Genomic DNA, 21,408 nt, shown 5'->3' with positions numbered 1-21,408 from the left:
TTTCATTGGTTTTATCTGACTACAACATGTAAACAACCAACACTATTACGTCACATTGATCGGACTCAATGTCTAATAAAAACATGTAACTGAATCTGCGATATTAGTTTAAAAAAAAAATCTATTGTGATTTTTACACAACGATCCGATAATGTTTTATGATCAATTAATACAAAATTCAGGTATTTTCCAAAGGTCGACATGCTTTTTCATGCAACTTTGTCTAAACATGTATTTGTTTACATGGCTCGCCAAGCAACAAGCATGTATTCACATTTTAGTTAAAAAAAACCCTATTTTTAACTTCTTTTTTTTTAATCAGAAAGTGTTTAAAAAAAAACCTACAAATTTCCCCCAAAGGAATATATAAATACAAATTAAATTCAAGTACTAATAATATTAAAATGGAAATAAACATTTTCTTACAAGTGTAAAAATACCTTTTAAAAATGTACCAAAAAAGTGTACATTACACTTTAAAAAAATCATTACTACTACTCACCCCTCTTACTCTTGTCCACAAAGCTATGCTGCAACCTTCTTTGAATGAATGGCAACACAAGATGGCTGCCAGAGGCGTCACTTCTCGCTACAGAGAGTAAGCGTCAGCCAGTGCCCGCAACCAGGCACTTTTATATGAATGAACAATGAGAGGCTCTCATTACACCACACAGATATTCTGGCGTAAAACACGCACTGATAAGTTATAACAGTATTGTCAGCCAAAACCCAACAGAAGTTGTGAGCAATCGTGGCAATGTAAGATGGCGGCCCCTGACCTGGACTGTTTTTCAACATCTCTCGTGACAAACAATGACACCACTGCCAAACAATATTTTAAATCTCTTTTTAATATCTCACATTTGATGTATTTACAAAAAGACAGGTGGCCTTTTTTTTTTAAAGTATTTTAAAATGAAACAAAATGTATAGCAGAAGCATAAACACACACACACACACACAGACTTCAATAAATAACATTTGTTTTTTTGCACATTGTTTGAAAGAAACAATAATAATAATATTAAAAAAAAGAATCCCACCACTTGTGTTACCAAAGAGCTCTGCTTGTACAGTAAATAAAGTTATTGTTTTTTTTAGCATTTTCCATTTAAATGCGAGCATGTCCAGGCATTATGTGAATGATTGATGGTGACACCGACACCGACACCGACACCGACACCGACACCGACACACACACAGATTTGAACGCGGACATTCCGTTTGGCACAAACGTCAACGAGAAGACAACCGACCAACGAGGTCACACAAATAAAGGCCAAAAAGCAGGACAGAGTGGAACAACGACAAAAAGTGGAGCTTGTTTTTGTTTCGTTTTTTTCCCCTTAACACAGTGTACGGCGCTTGTAGAAGGTGCCGGATTCTCAAAATCATGGGTGGGCACATTTTTGTACTCAAGGGCCACATTTCACTTTTTAAGGTCAGGACATTCCAAGATGAGGTATTTGTAATTACATTTGAATTAGTTTTAATAATAAATTAAAATGAAATTAATTACATTAATTTAATTACGGTATAAATTTCAAATTATTAATTTAATATAATTGAGGATAAGTTGTTCAGATAATGGATGGATGGATGATTTTTTTCTACTTTGAAAACTAGAGAAAAGATAAAAAAGAAAAAATGGGATTTTTTTACTAGGTTTTATTGTAATACAAAAAAGAAAAATAATATATTATTTAGATAATTTAATACAAATGAATTTATATATATATATATATTTAAATTACATTCTAATTAATTACTTATTAATATAAATAACATTTAACATAAAAATACAATTTAATTAAAATATTTAATGATTTTAAACTATTTAAAAAAAATACTAATTGTACTAATCACATTTGTAGTTTAAACTGAATTTCATTAAATTCACTGAATTTTCTTCTCTATTCTCTCAAGAAAAAAGAAAAAGTGGTACAAAGGATAAATAAAAGTGAAATAACGGAATAGAAAAAAATAGAAACTGAAAGCATCTTTTAAATTTAACGGAATGAGCACATTTAAGGAAAAAATGGATTAAACATATTGCAGGGCTGAGGAATGAATGTGTGCGTTCCCGGTGGGCCTGATCAAAGAACGGAGCGGGCCGTATACTTTGCCCACCCCTGCTCAAAATGTTTTGTGGTCCAGCTCAGCACATTTTAGCCCCCCCCCCCCCCATAAAAAAAACCCCACATTGCGTTTCGTTTTGCTGCAGCAATCCAAAAATAGTCGCATCATAAAAACACACAAACACAAACTGTTACATCGCCAACATGCTTCACCCAAAAAAATTAAGCACTTCAAAACATTCCCCTCATACACACACATTAAAAAACCAAAATTAACATTTTTACTGTAGCGATGGATTTCCTCCGGAATTTGACTACCTTTTCACCCGCTCCCATTTTGTGGCTCTGAAGGCAGCGGCTGAAGCTCCATTGCACTTTTTTGCCTCATTCCGCCATTCAAGAAAACACACACGACACTCAAAACAACAAGTCCTCGCTGTGTTGTGCACAGTAGCAGCAATGTAGCAGCTAAAAAAAATAAAAAAAATGCAAAATTGCCTTCATTTTTTTAAATTATCATATCCTGCTTAAGAATGTTTGTGTCCTTTGTCGTTTACGTATTTGTGTCTATTGTTGCATTTGAGAAAGCGGGGGAAGGATTGGGAACTCCAAGGGGGATAACTCGGATTTCCCAGCATTCTCAAATGCAACGTGAATGGCTAGATTCCGAAGCGTGATGTTTATTGAGAGACGAAGAGTAAATGCTAATCAATTTTAGTAGCGTTACCAACCGTTCAAGATTGAAAACATTAGCGTCGGATCGACACGACATGTGTTCATCATGGTACGACGCACGAAAATCAACCAGTGGCTATTTGGTGTAACGCACAGGTTGACACCCATTTTGATTCCTCGTCATACAGCCAAAGGTCTGCTGTTAGCATCTAGCACCAGTACATCCGATTTACACAGAATTCGGCATGCATGTTCCCCGGGAAAGATCGTGAGTGTGAAAAGCGATCATTTTGATTTTCTATCAATTAGAGGAGCAACAAATGATTGGTTGATGATAAATTACTAATTGATTATATAATTAATAAACTATGTTGATAAACAATCATCTGGAGACCTTTTTTTTATTTTTATGAATTTGTCCAAATCCTCATAATTTCAGCAAATCTCTGATTTGTCCTCCATGCAATCAGACTTTAACTTTGGGAGGCAACGATCAATATTTTGCGTATTTCTTGACATGTTACGGACAAAACTATTGAGTCAGCATTTGTTTTTGCACTTTTTGCACTGTCAATTTGAAATAATAAAAATAATAAAACTGTTTTTCTCTACATCTGATTCATCAATAAATAAATTAAAAAAACCTTGACAGATATTTGATTAAGAAATCATTCGTTGCAACCCGACTATACTAAAACACAAAACATCCCTTGGAAATATTTGCATCCGGCACCAATTTGCAAGGAATCCGGCATGTGTGTTTATCACAACAGGAAGCACAAAGTTTACAAAAAAATGAAACTACACTGTGAAACGCGCACATCGCCGGTCATTTCCGTTTGAAAGTGCGTTCTTTTTTTTTTTCTGGGATTTTGCCACATCCAGGGTTCAAACCCAAACTCCTCGTGAAAGTGGTCTGGACAGACGTGTGGCGCTTCATTGCAAGAGTTAGATGACTTTGACCCAAACTCTTACCAAAGCCACAAAGTGTTGCCGCAAGCAAGCGCACAGTAGCACACACGAGTGTCGCTTCATGCAAAAAAAAAAAAAAAAAAAAAAAAAGGAATCCAATGCTAGCGCTAAAAAGCAATGGGACGGTCGCCATATTGGCGTGGTCAATATGTACACGATGACTTTGATCTTACAGGACAACACACTGGCTAAGTGGACCCTGCAAGGTGTCGAGAAACATTTTTTCGTCTCCTGTTCGGATGACAGCATGCAGTAGTCTAACGTGCTAAAGCCTGCCGGGCGTCGCGGTCATTACTGATTGTTCCCGTTATGACGCTGCACCGGCTCTGGCTTCACTGCTTCTGTACTCGCATGGTGCCTGCAAAAAAAAAAATAAAAATAAAAATGCAGGACACATGTAAAGAAGAATATTTGGTACCTCAGTAGTAGCACTTTAAAGTCATCGTAAAGTCGTGCCCTCATATCGATCTCATTGCAGTCTCATAATAATCTCACTATTGCCCTCATTTTAGTCATCACAGAAACTTCATAGCAATGTCCTGGTAATCGCAGTAACCTTGCAATCCCAAAGAAATTTCAAAGAATTATTGAAAATAATAATAGTTAACAATTGGAGTCACTTGACAGTAATTTTACAGTAATCTCTGTCATTTTTAGTAACCTCAAAGTAAATGTATAGAAATCTCTTTAAAATCATAGAAATTTCATAGCAATTAACCTCAAACGGATTTCAGTAACCACGTAGTAATCTTCACATAGTCACTTTATAGTAATTTAACAGAAACCGCAGGAAAATTAAAGTAATCCCATAGCAATTACGGCAACGTCAAACTAATTTGAGTAACTTCATCGAAATAATAACAAATATCTGTCATCTCAAATTACCCAATAGTAGTCTTAAAGAAATCTCTTTAAAATCATAGTAATCTCATAATAATCACAGTAACCTCACGCTAATCTCAGTCATTTTACTTCATAGCAATTTTATAGAAATCTCTATAATCTCAAAGGAATATCAGTAACCTAAAACTAAATTGACAGAAAACTCATAGTAATCTCACAGAAATTGCAGTAAACTCACACAAATCTCAGAACTTCATAGCAATCTTATAGTAATTTTTGTGACGTTACAATTTTATAACTAATTAATTAATTTGATAGAAATCTCAATAATCTCAAAGGAATATCAATGACCCCAAAGTAATTTTACAAAAATCACTTACAAAAATGATAGTAATCTCACAGAAATTTGCAGTAACCTGACATGAATCTCAGAAGTTCATAGAAATCTCTTGGTGATTTCATAGTAATCTCAGTAGCTTCATTGTAATCAAATATGAGAGCTCTGCAAAATTATAGTAATCTCATAATAATCCCTGTAACCTCACATGGCAGTATCCTAATGGCAATCGCTTGGCAATATGCCCGTTTTATTGGAAGTGTGAAAAGCCAAAGAAAAAGAAAAACAGGTAGAAACTTTTGATGAATTTAGTGTTCAAGGTTTTGTGTATCTTTAATTTTAGTGACTTGGAAAAATGACTGCCTGCTTTGAGATGGTGTTTGCGTTTGGTCTGTTTTACCTCTCTCCCCTCCGTTCCTCATGTTCGTCTCCTCCTCATCTGCCCCGTCGTCCACTTGAAGAATAAAAGTTAAAAAAAAAATTTATATGTATTTTTTTTATTTTTTAATATTCACTTAATGTTTTTCATAAATGTGCTTTGCGTGATTTCACCTGAGTGGAGCTCTTTGACCAGCGACGACATGGTGTTGGTGATGGAGTCGGCAGCCACTAGCAGGTCATTGCGCAGATTCCGAGGTACACCTGCCACAAAATTATGATTTCAATCAGAGCCAAGCATATTTTTAAAAACTTATTTTTAAATAGTATTACCCTCCCATGCACTGTAAACACATTTAAACTTATTAAAACCACTTTTTTTTTTACACACACTAAACCTATATGAACACATGAAAAAACGAATTGCAAGGATAAAATGTATAGAAAATGTCTGTGTACATATGCCTTTAAGAGGGGTGGCCTGGAAGCTCGACTTACAAGTAACTCGTCATACAAGTTCTTTGAGATACAAGTCATTGGTTGGCAAATTTTTTTTGTCAAGCTTTGCGAGCACAAATCTGAGCTAGGGGCTAGCATTTAGCGCTTTAGTGTCAGCAAGCTTCACAAGAAGCAGTTTGGCAGATATTCCTAGAAAAAACACAAAAAAAACACCAAGTATTTTCTTTCAAGCCATTGACTGCCAACCCCCTTTTTAAGTTTACCACGAAACTAAACATAAAACAAAGAAAAATGTACATTTATTGAACAAAACATTAACTTGGATTTACGGAGGTTTGTTAGCTTAATGCTAAAACACAATGTAAAACGCCATCAACAGGCTAATGACACTAGCATGGATGACGCTGTAGCAAAATATGTAGACAAAGTATACAACAAAGGTCACAGAAAGATAATCTTTATCCTATGTGAAATACTACCAATTGTATTGCAGCTTAGTAGCGACGAAGTTTCATCATAAAATCCGTAGCATGTTTTATACTGCCCCTGGTGGCCAAAGCGTGCACAGCATAATGAGCAACACAATGCTCAGTGAATTATCATGATGCACAATCTGTTTAATACTTACATTATATTAACGTATGTTTGGATTATATGTAGGATGATATTTTTCTTATCTAAAAACAAATCACGAAAATTCCCGTAAACCAGCTCAATTTTCACGGACTCACCGTGAGCGAAGGCCTCCAGCACGTCGCCCCCCAGGCCCGCCATACAATCCTGGGGCGTGTGTGTCGGTGTGGAGCCGGCCGAGGTGGATCGTATGGGCATGGGCATGGAGCAGCCTGCCCCGTGGCTGGGCGATGAGTGTGGGGAGCCACCCGGCTGGGGCCGAAGACCACAATCGCGGATTAGGCACAGCACAGAAATGTCACAGTCATCGCCTGCTAAATTTAATGTAGTCGCAATCGAAATTGGCCAGTTTTTGTTGATTTTGAAGAGCATGTATAAGCGGATTAAATTGCTCGCCGTCACCGCCGAGCATGCATCCAAAATACATGAAGGTCCACTCACCACCTGCTTCTGTTCCTCGTCCTGTCAGCCAGCACGTAGAAGACGGATCAATTGAACGTTCACATAGAAGAAGAAATGTATTAGTGTGCCACGTTAACACATGATGAAAGTGCTTTTGATTTGATTGGAACCTTGAGAAGCCTCATGAGTCCCTCCAACTGCACCATGAGCTCCCGCCGGCTCTCCTGCAGGGCCGACATGCGCCTCTCCAGCTCGTCCTTCCTGTGTCTGACGGGACATCAATGCACAGGTCATTTCATGCTAACTTAAAGTGTACTCACAGCACCAAAGTTTGTGTAAGTTTTATTTTACAGCCTTCATCAAAAATATTTGGTATTTTATGACAAGTTTACTTTTTTGTGTCGAAGAGTTTCTGTTGTTTCTAATATTCTTGCAAATTTTTTGTCAAATATTTATATATTTTTGTCTCATATATCTGTCTAACACTGCAAAATTCTTAATCATAGTTTTTGTTTAATATTGTGTGTTTTCTATGATTTTTTGTCATTTATTTAAAAATAAATCCAATATATTTTGTAAAATATTTTGGGTTTGTATTTTTTTATCGATCTAAGATTATTATTTTTTTTACTGTTTTCTTGGATTTTCATTGTAATAAATAATTGTGTAGTGTTTTCTATTTTTTTTATTTCTGATTTTTTTGTTATTTATTTACAAATAAATCCAATATATTTTGTCAAATATTTTGGGTTTCTTTTCTATTATATATATCAAAAATATTTTTGAATATTGTTATTGTCAAATATTAAAAAAAATTGTATTCTTTTTTCAATCAATCTAATACTTTTTTTTTTATTACTGTTTTCTTGGATTTTCATTGTAATATTTGGAAGTAATTTTTGTAGTATTTTTTTTTATCAAGCATGAGGTGAATTTCTTAGAAGAAAAGTGCTTTTGCAAGTTGTTACCTGAGCAGCCTGAGTTCTGTCAGAAGCGTGGGGTTCTGCTGGGCCTTCTCCGGCGTGGGCTGCGACGCCTGCTCGTGCTCCAAACGAAGCCTCTGGATCTCCTGAAGGATCTCCCTGAACAAGACAAATTAAATCATATTAACTTATATTCTATTCAGAAAAAATAAATAAAAATAAAGTATAATATTTGAATACTATATTATTTGTTGCATCTATGCAACCAATTTTCTGTTAAAAATCAAACCTTGAGCAAAAATGTTTTGCTATCCCCACTGGTTTGTCGGTTGTTCGAATTTTTCCCACCTGTTTTTGTTCTCCAGTTCGGCAATCAGTTGCCTCTGCTGCTTGTTGGCATCAAAGTTGAACGTCAAGTCGGAGGGAGGACATTGTTGCTATGAAGTTAAAAAATAATAATAATACAAGAGTCAGGCTAGTCAAAAAAAAAAACATTAGGATGATCCCAATAAATGAGTCAGATGGATATGTTTAGGGTTTTTTCCCCACTCCATTTCGCCATGTTATCTCGTTTAAAAGTGAATATTTGGTCAATTCTGACCGTGGAGTTTCCCGCCTCGGCCGCCAGGCGTGCAGCGTAGCGGGCGATGAGGCGGTGCTCCTCGTCCAGCCGGCTTGGACTCTCCAAAACGCTGCAGGGAAAGGTGAAAGACACAGTTTGACTCACTAGACGGGCATGTAAAATATTTTACAAGATGAGCAACACAAAATCGGATGGATGGATGGATGGATGTTTGGATGGATGGATGGATAGATAGATAGATGGCTACTTGACTGCAAAATGGCTGACTTCCTGTTCACTTTCAAACATGGGTCTTTTTGTGTGTGTCCTGTTCTGCTCTTAACAGATGGGACATTCAACCATGGAGCGCTACATCATGTTGGGTTTTTCTCTTTTTTTTTTCTTCCTAAAGTCCCGTCTCTTCTCCTTCTGTGGTTCACTTGGCCAACCGTCCTTTCACAACAAAAGCTCAACACTGCCCTCTAGGGTAGTGTGCTAAATTGCATTTTATAATAAACTAAATGTGCATAAATGTCTTTAATCAAATACAATATCATACAAAAGGAAATATGCAATTTCATGTGCTACATTATGATATGCACGTCAACCCAATTTCATGTCGATCAGGTCAAACGGGCTGATTTTTCCCCCTAACTTTCCACAGAGCCAACGGAGTGAGTCCTGTGGACATCCATGTTGGGAACCCCTTCAAGCAGGTGCATTCATCAGGACAAAAATTGGCTTCACAGCGCTAGCAGATCTTCACATGAACGGCAAGCAGGCGGCTTTTATTACACAGCAGATGAATATTCAGCTGCCAATCTGTCCTTCTGATCCAACTCAACCCAAATGCTATTTTCTCGCCTCGAAAAGACATCTAAAGCACTCAATCTGATTTTGAGAACAAGAGTAGCAACCTCAAAAGAACACCAGTGAAATGCCAATTTAGAATATTAGCTGTGAAATGTAACGCATCGAGGGCTAAGAGCACTCTATATTTAGCCGGCGTTCATTTGCTTTCTTTCATCTGCAGCATATCTCCACTGGAAAGCCACAGTATCGCAGAAGCGTCACGCCGGCTTAATAAACAATTTTTTGCCTCAAAAAACTGTGACGCCACCCGCAGGCAAGATGGAAGCTGTCGGCATCCCCGTTTCCAATGACATTTCAAAACAGGGAGGGAACATATTTAGGTGGAAGAGCCTTTTTTCACAAAATAAATCCTAAACTATGACACTTGACACGCCCACTTGGTCACATTGGGGCAACCCGTCTCGTCTCGTCCGTTTTTGTGGTTCAAAAAAATGAACGCAGTGCAAAATGCAGTGCGTGGAGCCTGAAAACCCGAAACAGGGTCGCCCGCAGATCGTTGTCTTGAAATGTCAATCCGTCAAAGAACAAAATATACCGCAAGATCAGAATGCTTTTCTCATGCTTCTGATGCATTTATACAAAATAAAAATCCCTGACACTTGGGCCAATATCCTCACTTGGAAGGAGGCGCTTACCTCTCGGTGGGGGCAGCCGCCCCAGAGGACATGAGCATTGTGTCGCTCATGCGGTCAGGCCGCTGCTACAAAACAAGATTAGAGCGCTTTTAATCCTAGAACGCCAAACGTATCATATTCAATACAAGACATTTTAAGCCCTCTATTTCATGAGTATAATATTTTTTTCCCCCGCATTTAAAACCCTGACGTATATGATCTGGCACATGCATTGCACGGATAATCCATTAGAGGGCAGTATCACCCAGCTGATGGCTTTTCCAGCGACCTTGCAAGATCACCCTAATTGAGAAAGGAGCGACACCTATACAAGTTATTAATAGTGGGAAATGTTCTTTCAGATTTTTGGAAAATGCTATGTTTGATATGTTCGTTTATTATTAGATTTTTGACAGTAATAAATGTACGAATTTAAAGCATTGTGACCAGATGTATCAAATATGACACAAATAAAAAGTCATATGTTGATTTTCCAGAATTTTCTCTCATGGTTCAGGCTTGATAGAGTTAATGCTACCTACCACGCAGCAGGGCTCCTACAGGGGTTGATATTAATCAAGTGAGTGGCACAATCAGGTTTTGAGTTAAAGATAAGGATTCCCACTCGCGCTGCCGTGGGTCACAAAACGTCCTTTGTTTTCGCCACTTAATAGCTTTGTCGTGACAATTCACAATCAATCAAAAGAACAGTTCTAGGACACTTGTGCTATTATTTTTCTCACCCCTGAAATATTGTTTTTCTTTTTCTGCAGGAGGGTAAAAGGCAAGGTCGTGGATGCTCCAGCGTGGCTTGAGAGAGATCCAAAGACACTCTGGGGCATATTTGCATATTAATTAACTTAGCGTTAAGAATTTGGACGATTGTGTGGAATTGATGGTTGATTAATGATGTCTTGATGCGACTGAGAAAAACTGTACACTTAAAATGGTCGCTCGTTTTTTTTAGTGCAACAAATTTTTAATTAATCAAATGATAAAATAAAAAAATATTGTTATGCTTTTTCTGCAAAAAGAATATGGTCTATTATGTGGCGTTGATGTTTGATTAATCATGTCTTGAAGCAATTTTCAAACTGCAGCTTGTTTTGATCAATTGCGTTGATCAATCACAAGACAAAAAGTGGAAAGTGCTCAGGAGAAAACAATTATTGTTTTTCTTGCCCTTACAAAATATGGTTATTCTTTTTCCACAAATAGAATTATCAATCAATTAGTCATGTCTTGAAGCAACTAAGGCAAAACGGACTGCTCTTAAAAATATTGCTTGATTTTGGCGCTGAATAGCAGCATGGTTGCTTTCCACAGGGGTGCGATATTTTTTCTCTCCAGAATTTCTAAATATTGTTATGCTTTTTCTGCAAGAAAATGTTGGCCAATCGAACGGAACTGATGATCGACTAATCATGTCTTGAAGTGCGTTGAAGCAAAATAGAGTGCACTGTTGAGTTACAACATCCTGAGAAATTTTAAATTTTTTTAAAAATTATTTATAATTTCACAGACTTTGTTGATTGAGGAAATAAAGCGATATGCCCATTCTTACTATCTCAGGTTTGCTATGATCATCATTCGGCATTCTTCGTGTCTTTGGCATTTCTCTCAGCATTCACGTGCCATTTCGGAAGGGGAATGACAATGCCGAGTTTCGAGTGGGTATCGCATAACAGCGGGCAAGAAGACATTATTACCACATAAAAGGCAGAGAGACCCATTAGGATGATTTGTCCCGTTCGGCATTTCAGAGGTGGCGAAAGCAATATATTTATATCCACTTTGAGGCACTTCTGTCGAGTTTCAGAATTCTACTTGATTGCCTGCATTCATTTGACCATCACAGCATTCCCAGGAGTAAACAAATGAACATGCTACAAACAGTAAAACCCACAATCAGCACCCAGCTTACCTCCGCCAAGGAGAGAAGGCGCCTGCCCGCTTGGCAAAAAACACATCTGAGTCTGGGCTACAACGCTGAGGCTGTGGCTGCTACCGTCTCCACGGAAACTCATCATTGATTCTCTTCGGCACTCTCTCGCTCGCTTGCTCACCCTCCCGTTTTTTCCCCGCCTCTTCCACCAGATCCACCAACTAGATCCGAATAAAAAGCTAGTTTTCCCGGAAAACAGCATGGTGAACATGACTGACGTGTTTGCATTCTTTGGGGCACGAATAATTTTGCCCTATAGATTCTGCCCAGCAACAAGGTTCTCCCACCAGATAAACCAGTCCAAAAAATCCTGGGTTACTTTTCCTGCCAGCCCTCTCTGTCCTTTCACCATTTTTTTGGGGCAGCAAATCCGTCTGACTCAAGTCACCTTAGAAAGAGCATAGTCAACGTGTCTGATGTCATTCCTGGCTTGATGTCCAGTGAATTCTGCCTAGCAACAAGGGTGACTGCCCTCCGCCAAGGAAACAAGCACAGTATGCATCGCTGGTAGGTCTTTCTTCTTCTTTCAAACGAGGCTTAGGGCACAAAGAATCCTGCCCCACAAAGAGTGACCAGGAACAATTTTCATTTTTACCTATCCAAGATGGCACCACAGCGAACATCACAAACACTTGTAAGCTACCTTTCTGTATGTTTCAGCATCATAATCCGGTTGCTCACCTGGTTTGACTTTCTGCAGTGTTCTTAAAGCAGCACTAAGGAACTTTCAGTTTATATTGATTATGGCGGCGCCGAATGGACAAAAGCGGTATTGTTGTGTCTGACGGAAGACCACATAGAGGACAAGCGCATTGCGTCGTTTTATTTTATTAAGGTTGAAAAGTTCCTTAGTGTTAGTAAATTAGCAAAACAATTTTTTTTTTTTTAAGTATGTCGTAGAGTAGAAATCGAAATAAGGCTGTAACCTAACAAAATGTGAATATAACGTAAGCACTGGGAATATTTCCCGGATGCTCTTTACATAATTGAATTGGTCGCATTAATAATTATGCACAGCAGAGGTGAAGCAGGAGGAAATGTTCCTGGTGAATGACAAAGCTTTCCTTGAACTTGCCGTGCGGCAGGGTCGAGCCGCAACGTTAACTTACCCTCGCTGTCGCCATATTTCACAGTTAGCGGCCCTGGCGGGGCTAAAAAAAAAGAAAACGGCTCCCCTCGTCCCACCCTGCACTCCCGAGGTCATTTCATCCCGAATCATAAAAAGCCAATGGACCGCACTCACTGCAAAGTGAATTACGTCTGCTGGGTCTAATCTTAATAGCTCTGCTGGAGACCAAGGCACAGAAAGAACAAATAATGACGATGATTTTGGACCAGCAGAGGGTGCTATCATTAAAAAAACACCTTTTTGTCATTGAGGCATTCAACTTTATTTACTTCACTTTCATTGTTGTTGTCATTACTGTGTGACTTCCTGTTCCTGCTACCTTTTTCTGTCCTTTTCCTGCAATGTATGGGCAGTGTCCCACCAGATCCACCAGCTGAATAGTTCTTGCAACTCTCCCAACTTGTCTAGAGAACATCCTTAGAGTATTCATTTTCTTTGTGGCACAAATAATTTTGCCCCACAAATAAATCCACAAGTTAAAACTAATTTACATGTACTAAGTTGATTACGATAAAGAGCCTTCTTTTGTTCTTTTATTGGGCTTGGCAACTCTATGCAATTAACTTACCATCCAGTAGATGGTGATATTAGTTTAAAAAAAAGGAAGTGTTTATTGCGTTCATGATGAATTCTACCTAGCAACAAGGCCACCATGATGAAAAATGATCTAATCCATTTTACTTCACAGTCCAGTTGATGAAGTTTTACATACAACTGGCATGACCCCCCCCCCCCCCCCCCCTAATATTTAGGGCAACACTGATTGTGCCCCAGAGATTCTGTCAAGGAACAAGAATTGGAGCATTTCTGAAAAAAAAAAAAGTGCAGTATCTTTAAGACGAAGTAGAGGGAGTTGACTGTTTTTGTGCTATTTTTAGTGTTTTAAAGGCTGTAGCCCAAGGCAGGTAAGAAGCGAGTCTTGCTGTATTTTGGATGGAACATTCTGGAAACACACATCCCCCCCCACAAAACTTTGAAGGCAAATCCCAGAGAAATGTGACTGACAAAAATTCTGCAAGCGTGGCTGTCAGATGCCAGTAAAAATGTTAAAAACGGCATGTGCTGGATTTTGGGAGTTGGAATCAAAGTCAGCGCTCACATAGTGGAGAAGTTGGACGGAAACAACAGCAGCGACTCTCCGTAGGCAATTCATCGGTTGGCAGTATTTGAGACTCTCTTTCCTCGAATGTCTCATCAATGAAAGTCAAAGTGGAGGCTTGGCGGGGTTGTTGTTTTTTCAATTTGTATTTTAGAAATACTGACTCTTTCTATGACTATCAATTTTTTCTAATGTATTTTTGTTAAACTTTGTTTTAAATCAATGCTTCTTGCGGCTTCCGTAGTTCAAAGCACAGCTCACATTAACAAAGTAGCTGGAAACATGGAGGAGCTAGCTTGCGCGACTTGGTCGTTGGCGGCAGTTTGACAAGTCGGAGATTCATCATCTGCGTCAACAAGAAAGGTCTTTGCTCACCATTTATTGGTCACAATTATGCGTTAAATGCAATGTTAAATATCAAAAGTACTCGAGGTATCATCTCTACTAATGCCCAGTATGGAAATGAGTCGAGCATATAAACAGCATTTATATGTCATGAGTGAGCTCACAATCACAAGTTGAGAATGATTGACAACTTCTCCGCCCACTGATGCACACTGAAATGCCAACCAAATGACGGCGACAGCAACACAAACCCAAGACATACAAGACATACATAATAGGGAGTAAATGGACTCACAGATTACCATGTTAATATATTTTTTTTAAATCTGATTTACCATTTTACTGGTCATTTCATAAGAAGTATGTTTATAAAAGACTTACACATTGTGAGGGGGCTCCTGAGGTCGCTCGGCCTGCTCGGGGAACACGGGATGCGGCGGCTCGCCGATGGGAACGCAGCCCAGGGATTTGCTGATGGCGTGGCTCAGCTTCTTGGCAGGAGACTTCTGCAAAAGGCGAGCACGAATGCGACAATAAGGATGACGGCGTCAACGCGTTGCCACGGCGACAAAGCAGATCTCATTCGCATAAGTAGGTCAAGATTGGCATTTATCGCGTTTCGTCAAACGGTGGCTGAGCCTCTAATGAAACTCATCGACTTGAAAGCTGAAACTAACGAACATTTATCACCTTATGACAAAAAAAATGCTTCCCTCAAGCAATCATTAAAAAATCATTAACTCAAAACAAATAAATGTCACCCCAAATAATCACCTTTAGAAAAATAAATACCTCCCTCAAATAATCATCAATTACAAACAAATAAACATCTCCCGAAGGCAGTCATCACCTTAAGGCAAATAAATGCTTCCCTCAAGTAATCCTCAGGTTATGACAAAGAAACATCTCCCTTGAGCAATAAACTAAAGATGAAAAGACATCTTCGTCAAAGAATCAACTCATGACAGGTAAACGCCTTACTCAAGCAACTATCAACCTAAGACGAATAAGTGTCACCCTCATTCGAGGAAAAACAAGTGCCTCAAACAATCATAAATTTAAGATAATCATCTTAAGAAAAATAAATGCCGCCCTCAAATAGTTTTTTATTATAAGACAAAATAATCACCTCCCTCAAACAATCATAAACTCGAAAAAAAATACCCTTCTCAAATAATGATCTACTTAAGACAAACACCTCCCTCAAATAATCATCAACTTTTGATAAGTAAATACCTCTCTCAAGAAACAATCCCTGCAAGGCAAGCTTTCCTAAAATAATCAGCAGCTCAAAAGCTATAAATGCCTACCTTAAAAATGAAACGCCTCACCCAGACAGATAAAAATCTCCTTCAAATAATCAACTCAAGATGTCGCCAATCAACAATTCCAATCACGTCCCAACGCGGTGCCTTTCTTTAATGTTTGACTTTCATTGGCTAAAAAGCGTTTGGTTGCTGGTTACCCAGGACGAATGCTCCTTCATCTGGTGCTGGTTGCTGTGGGGTCCGTTGGCGTGGCCTCTCCAGAAGCAGCTCTGGCACAGCTGGTATCCGTGGCACTGCTGGCAGCGATAGCGAAAACCCATCATGCTCTCGCTGCGGCAATACGAACACTCCACGGGATGGAAGACTGAAAATAACCCAGGAGATCGGAAATAGTTATGGTTTAGGTTAGGTTTTAGAGTTCGGGTTTATGGTTAGTATTCATACAAATATTTAATATGCATACACATGGATTGTTCCAACTTGGGTTAAGTTTAGACTTAGGCTCAGGTAAAGGCTTCGAAGTACTAATTAAGAGTCATGTTTAAGTTTCTGGTAGGGTTCCTGTGTTAGTAAGTTAGGATTCTGATTCTGATCAGTGATCTAAGGTTCTGGTTGCAGTTATTTAGGTTTAGGCTAAATGCCAAACTGACAGAAGAGTGACATGGGAAAACATGCAGAGAAATGCCTGCTTCTACCGTTAAGTCGTCTACTTCCTCATTTTTGTCAGAGCGCGCTGTGGATGCCCAAAGCACAAACAAACGTACCATTTTCGACGTTAGCGAGTCGGTGCATGAGCGGCAGCCATACGAGGCATTGAGGTGGAGGGTCCGCCATCAAGACGTCCAAAAACGTGTTCAGCGTGATCTTCTTCTGGATGCAAACACACACGCACAAACACACACACACGCACAGAAAAGAAGATTTCCCACTATTAATGTGACCTACAACTTGTACAACTCAATCTTTTCCAGAAGCCAGTAAAACACAAAACCAAACCCTGAGGTCATGGGATTGCAAAAGTGTGCACACCCTCTTAAAACTGGGATGGGCTGTTCAGAATTGACCAATCACATTTAAACTCATGTTACATGGGAGTCATCACACGCCTGCCACAATTTTAAGTGCTTCTAAATATAACTCCAAATAAAGTTTAGCTGTTCTTGTAGGCTTTTCCTGACCTTTTTTTTTTGCCAGGACTTTATAATTCCTTCCACATTGACTGAGAGAAACTGAGAAAAACAGGACTAAAGCACGATGCTGCTGATGTTTGACAATGCTTGGTGATGATCAGCGATGTGTCTGCCCCAAATATAGCTTTTGTCGATCTTAGTTTCATTGGACCATAACAAAGTCTCCCAAACACCTGGGAAAATCTATCTAATTTAATTTATAATGTCACTAAATCATTTTAAAAGAATCATCCAGGCAAAAAAAAAAAAAAAAAAAAAACTGGCATTAATCGTTAAAATGTGAATGGTGTGAAGAATGGATTGCAATGTGGCCCTCCCACCTGCTGGGGGAAGCATGTCCTGAGCGAGTGCTCGGTGTACCCAAAGGAGGGCCCCTCAAAGACGGCTGTGGGGAGCTTGAGCACCTCGCGAAGGAACTGGTCGAACTTGGCGAACACCATCACGCCGCTTGAATCCGACATCTGTGAGAAGATGTCTGGCAGGTAACAAAAAAAGAAAAGAAAAACTTTTAAGTCTGCACCACAGAAAGATAAGTGAAAAAACAGCGCCCCATGTGGGGTCAAAGTGTGTAATGACAGAAGCCACATGATTTTTTTTTTTGTTATAAAATAAAAATAACTGTTTCAATGAATGCACAAATTCATATTTTTAGTGACAACATTTGTAATAATATAAGAATAACATTTCAAGATAGTCATAATATTATGAAATACAGTGCACTTTTGTTCTAAAAAAATATATACTACAGTTATACTAATGTTAGATTTACGTGATCACACGTCACAATTATATCAGTGTTTAATTGTCTAAAATCTAAGGTAGATAAAAGTAAGTGGGTGATTATGTTAGTTGTACTGAAACGCTGATCCCCATATGAAGCCTGACTGTACTTCAAATAATTTATTGCAAATTGTTATGTGGCTCCCCAAGAAAAGGCTATGTGCGTAAATGTACTTACAGCGCAGTTTGTCCACTATTTTCCCTCCACACATGGTTGCCAGCATTGCTTTCATGGAGAACACCGTCAACTTGCCGTGGCTCTCACTACACAAAGACAAACAACGATATGTGAGTACTTACTATAGACTTCCCAGCTTTCTTTCAGTCTCGCTGATACGTCACGCAGCTTTAGTCATGTCATGTTTCTTGTAGTGTTGAGTGTTTTATTTACTTATGTTTATTACTTTGAAATTAGACTCTATGAATTTAGAATTTCAATTTTTATCCTGTTTACCTTTTTTGTGTCTATCCTTTGCCTTTACATTTACACCACACATCTGGTGACACTGTTTTATACTGCCACCCGGTGGTCACATACCAGAAGTAGTTACAATTAATTTAATTATCATGCATAAACAGCGGATTTTTTTTTTACATTATATTTCATTGTTATTACTATATGCATCTGTAAAGTATTTATTTATATATTTATTATCTATGAATCTGTAGAGTGCTATTTAACTTAGCATCACGAAAAAAGTTTTTTCTTGAACAGCTCAATTAAAATCTGATTACAGGACAGGACAGTGCAGACAGGATGGTGTGGAACCGGACAAAAATCAGTGACGTCACCTGTCATAGGTAGCCACCATGAAGTTGAGCAGCAGTCCGATGGACTGCTCCACGTTGATCTGGTGCGTGGTGGGCAGCCGCTTGTTGAGCTGATAGTAAATAGAGGACAGGATGGTCTCCAGGCGAGACACGTTGATCTCGGCGTGGTGCTCCAGCGTGTTGAGGCCGTTGTCCCGGAAGGCCTCGATCATGTTCCACACGTCCACCAGGTGAACTGATGGCACACACAAAAAAAAAACAGTCAAAAGGTTCCTAATAAATGGTTTTAGCGTTAGCATGCGTAGCTGATGGTCGCCGAGGTTCTCACGGTTGCATCGCTTCTGCACGAATCGCAACTTGCACGCCGTCCTGTATGTCGACAGTCGGATCACGTCAAAGTTTTGAGCTCCTGAGAAGAAGGAAAACAAAAAAAACCATTTTATTTTAGTGGTCATTCTGGTCATACGAGTGTACGAAGAACAAGAAAACTTTGACTTTAATTAACCTGTACTGCTTGGTTACTTGGTGGGGAGGGCAGGGTGAGACGGGACAGGGAATGGTGGTACAGAGAAGGATCGGGTGGGACAATAAGGAACTGTACAGGACAGGGCACGTCGGGGCAGGAAAGGACAGGACTTGATAACAAATTTGGTACGCCAGAATTCTACTGTCACTAAACCAAACTACATTGCTGCAAACAGACGAATAAAGCCTCCCTGGCGGAGGTAATCTTACTCATCTCCATGAAGAGCTGCCTTTTCTCCACAGCGACCTTGCCTCGCTTGCTGCCCTCCTCGATCATTCTGCGGTAGCATAAAGAAAGAACAAGATTGACTTTTTCTTACTAATATTATTATTAAGGTGCCTTAGGTTGTGCTAAGCTCACGAGCTAGTTGTATTACTATTATTATTATAATAACAGTGGCTTAGGTTAAGCTAACGAGTTATTTCTAAATGCTATGGTAAAATAAATAAATAAATCCATCCATCCATTTTCTTAACCGCTTGTCCTAATACATACATGTATAAATTTGTCAAAATATTTTTTTTCACGATTTTTCCAAGTGTATGCTAAGCTAACCAGCTATGTGTGACTAGCTTCTTTAGAAAAGCAGGTTATATATATATATATATATATATATATATTTTTTTTTATGTATCCACAAAATGGATCGCAAAGTAATTTCACTATGCTAAATCGTAATAAATGCTGGTAGCTTCACGTTTTGCGTCGCTACGGTTTAAGTAGTGCTTCCAAATGTGTTGTCAAACTCGATAGCAAAGGAGTCAGTCATGATTTTTGATATGAGACTATGCTAAGCTAACCAGCTGGCAGCTGCCGCTAATGCTAAAAGCGAGACATGCTCGCATGATTAACAAATGACTTCTCCTTAATTGCTCATCTGAAGTGTGGGAGTGCTCGTAGGTGGATTATTTTTAGTTTTTCCAAAGATCCCAGCTGGGCTGTTTCTACACTTGTTGTTTTCCCATTCGCTAAACTAGCACATGATGGATAACAAAAAGATGTACCTTTCGGTGGCTCAACGTCACGCAAATTGAAACTTTTTCAACTGTGAGCCTGGGGAGGGGGGAAAAGAAGACACATTCCATGAACACTTCATGGTATCTTGCATTAAAATGTCAGAAAATAGTTATCATACATTACAAATTTTACACACATGATCATCATACAAAATAAAATATTGCCAGTCATTTTTCTGATTATTTTAAAACGTGCAATAATATGAATGGTTAAATTAATATACAATTATATGTAAAAAGTATATGATACCAAAATAAACAATGCAATGCTTAATATAAAAATACAATGTAAACATGTTTTATATATCTTACTATCAAACATTTTTTTACGTAATTTTTTAATTTATTATACTATATTTGATTATACTAAAATAAAAGGTAAATTACTTGTAATCGTAAATCTGTAAACATACTAAAAATACTTGTATTTATTATTACTTTAGGATGATTAAATTACATGTTTACATATTGTAAATGGACTGCACTTATATAGCGTTTTCTACACCAGATGTGCTCACTGCAACGTTGATGAATTATAATACACCCAAAATGGAACTTATTAATATGCGTATAGTTCCAGTGAATTATATTATATATAATGTAAACGTGACTCATAACAAAGCCACACATGCATGGAAAAATCCTGCTTTAGTGTTGCGTTCAAATGCATTTTTATGACATAATAAACGACGAATGTGCGAGTGACATCATCGCTGCTGCTGCTTCAAGGTGCATTCACGTACAAACCGCACCTTCAGCATCCGCTTGACGCTGCTCTGCGGTATCTCGCAAAAAAAATCACCCGTGTAGCGGCCATGACGCGCACACAAACGCCCGTATCTGTCTACTAGTGACATCATAATCACGGTATCGTAATCATAATCGTCCCTAATAACGTGTCTTTCTCTCACCGACCGGCGTCGAGGAAGCTGGCCTCCAATCCTGCAGTTAGAGCACCGTCAGCATCCTCCGCTGCATCAGCACCAGGATGGATGTTTCAAAAAAAAAAAAGAAAAGAAAAGAAAAGAAAGGAGGGGGGAAAAAAGATCGAGCCACTCTTCTCGTTTCACAGTAGTCTGCGCGACAACCGGAAGAAGCGTCTTGGACCGCCGTACGTCAACGTCATCGTCGTGGTTGCCGTCGTCTCGGTTGTCTCCGGTAGCCCCCGGAGCACTGCGGTGGTGGTGGCCGCGTACACAGACGCGCCGCTCGGCATAATCAAGTCAGCGGCGGCGGCAGCGGCGGAGATGCCATGCGCGGTCACCTGCTCCTCAGCACGCATGCGCGAAGCCAAGATGTTTAAAGGCGCACCGGATTACGATACTAACATGCACACAATGAAATGAATACATAATGACGTAGCATTAAATGTTTCATTATTTCAGTATGCTGACTTCAATATTTATTCAGTTGTTTAAATCAGTATATATTTATTAAATTATTCATTTAATTATTTTTTTAAATTTTAATTATTACCAATTACAAAATTATGCATGTACAATATGAAATGTAAAATATTTTTTAAATATAATAAAATACATTGAACCGTGGCATGTAATTTATTAGTTTTTTTGTAAAATATTAATTAGT

General features: G+C 38.6%; 1 protein-coding gene across 4 annotated transcripts; it reads right to left on the bottom strand.

The window, feature by feature from the left end:
- Window positions 1-830: 830 nt before the first annotated feature.
- On the bottom strand, window positions 831-21,080 carry dtnbb (dystrobrevin, beta b). 4 transcript variants are annotated; one of them, XM_086095249.1, is made up of 19 exons: window positions 20,730-21,080; window positions 19,807-19,855; window positions 19,012-19,079; window positions 18,605-18,685; window positions 18,298-18,511; window positions 17,684-17,769; window positions 17,046-17,200; window positions 16,300-16,405; window positions 15,733-15,899; window positions 14,649-14,773; window positions 8,302-8,392; window positions 8,049-8,137; window positions 7,746-7,859; window positions 6,948-7,044; window positions 6,817-6,837; window positions 6,474-6,627; window positions 5,458-5,547; window positions 5,306-5,359; window positions 831-4,083 (listed from the first exon to the last, which is right to left on the bottom strand). In XM_086095249.1, exons 3-19 carry the CDS (start codon window positions 19,076-19,078, stop codon window positions 4,058-4,060), a joined length of 1,737 nt encoding a protein of 578 aa, XP_085951375.1. In that variant the 5' UTR covers window position 19,079; window positions 19,807-19,855; window positions 20,730-21,080; the 3' UTR covers window positions 831-4,057. The 4 variants fall into 4 exon arrangements, with proteins under 4 accessions (XP_085951375.1, XP_085951378.1, XP_085951377.1 ...); XM_086095252.1 differs by having other exon boundaries at window positions 8,049-8,086; XM_086095251.1 differs by having other exon boundaries at window positions 16,300-16,402.
- Between the last annotated feature and the right edge of the window lie 328 nt (window positions 21,081-21,408).

The sequence above is a fragment of the Leptonotus elevatus genome, chromosome 14, assembly GCF_054856555.1.
Source record: "Leptonotus elevatus isolate MCC_2025b chromosome 14, RoL_Lele_1.0, whole genome shotgun sequence".
Classification (NCBI taxonomy): Eukaryota; Metazoa; Chordata; class Actinopteri; order Syngnathiformes; family Syngnathidae; genus Leptonotus; species Leptonotus elevatus.
The sequence above is the reverse complement of the archived record's forward strand: the minus strand, read 5'-3'. Positions and strand labels throughout refer to the sequence as shown.

What these genes read in the sequence shown, in the direction of transcription:
- dtnbb (XM_086095249.1), bottom strand. Translation starts at nt 19,078, where the DNA reads ATGATCGAGGAGGGCAGCAAGCGAGGCAAGGTCGCTGTGGAGAAAAGG. An exon ending in ACAGAACTCAGGCTGCTCAG is followed by an intron (nt 7,045 to 7,745) that starts GTAACAACTTGC and finishes ATGTCCCGTCAG; the next exon opens with ACACAGGAAGGACGAGCTGG. An exon ending in ACGAGGAACAGAAGCAGGTG is followed by an intron (nt 6,628 to 6,816) that starts GTGAGTGGACCT and finishes CTTCGGCCCCAG; the next exon opens with CCGGGTGGCTCCCCACACTC.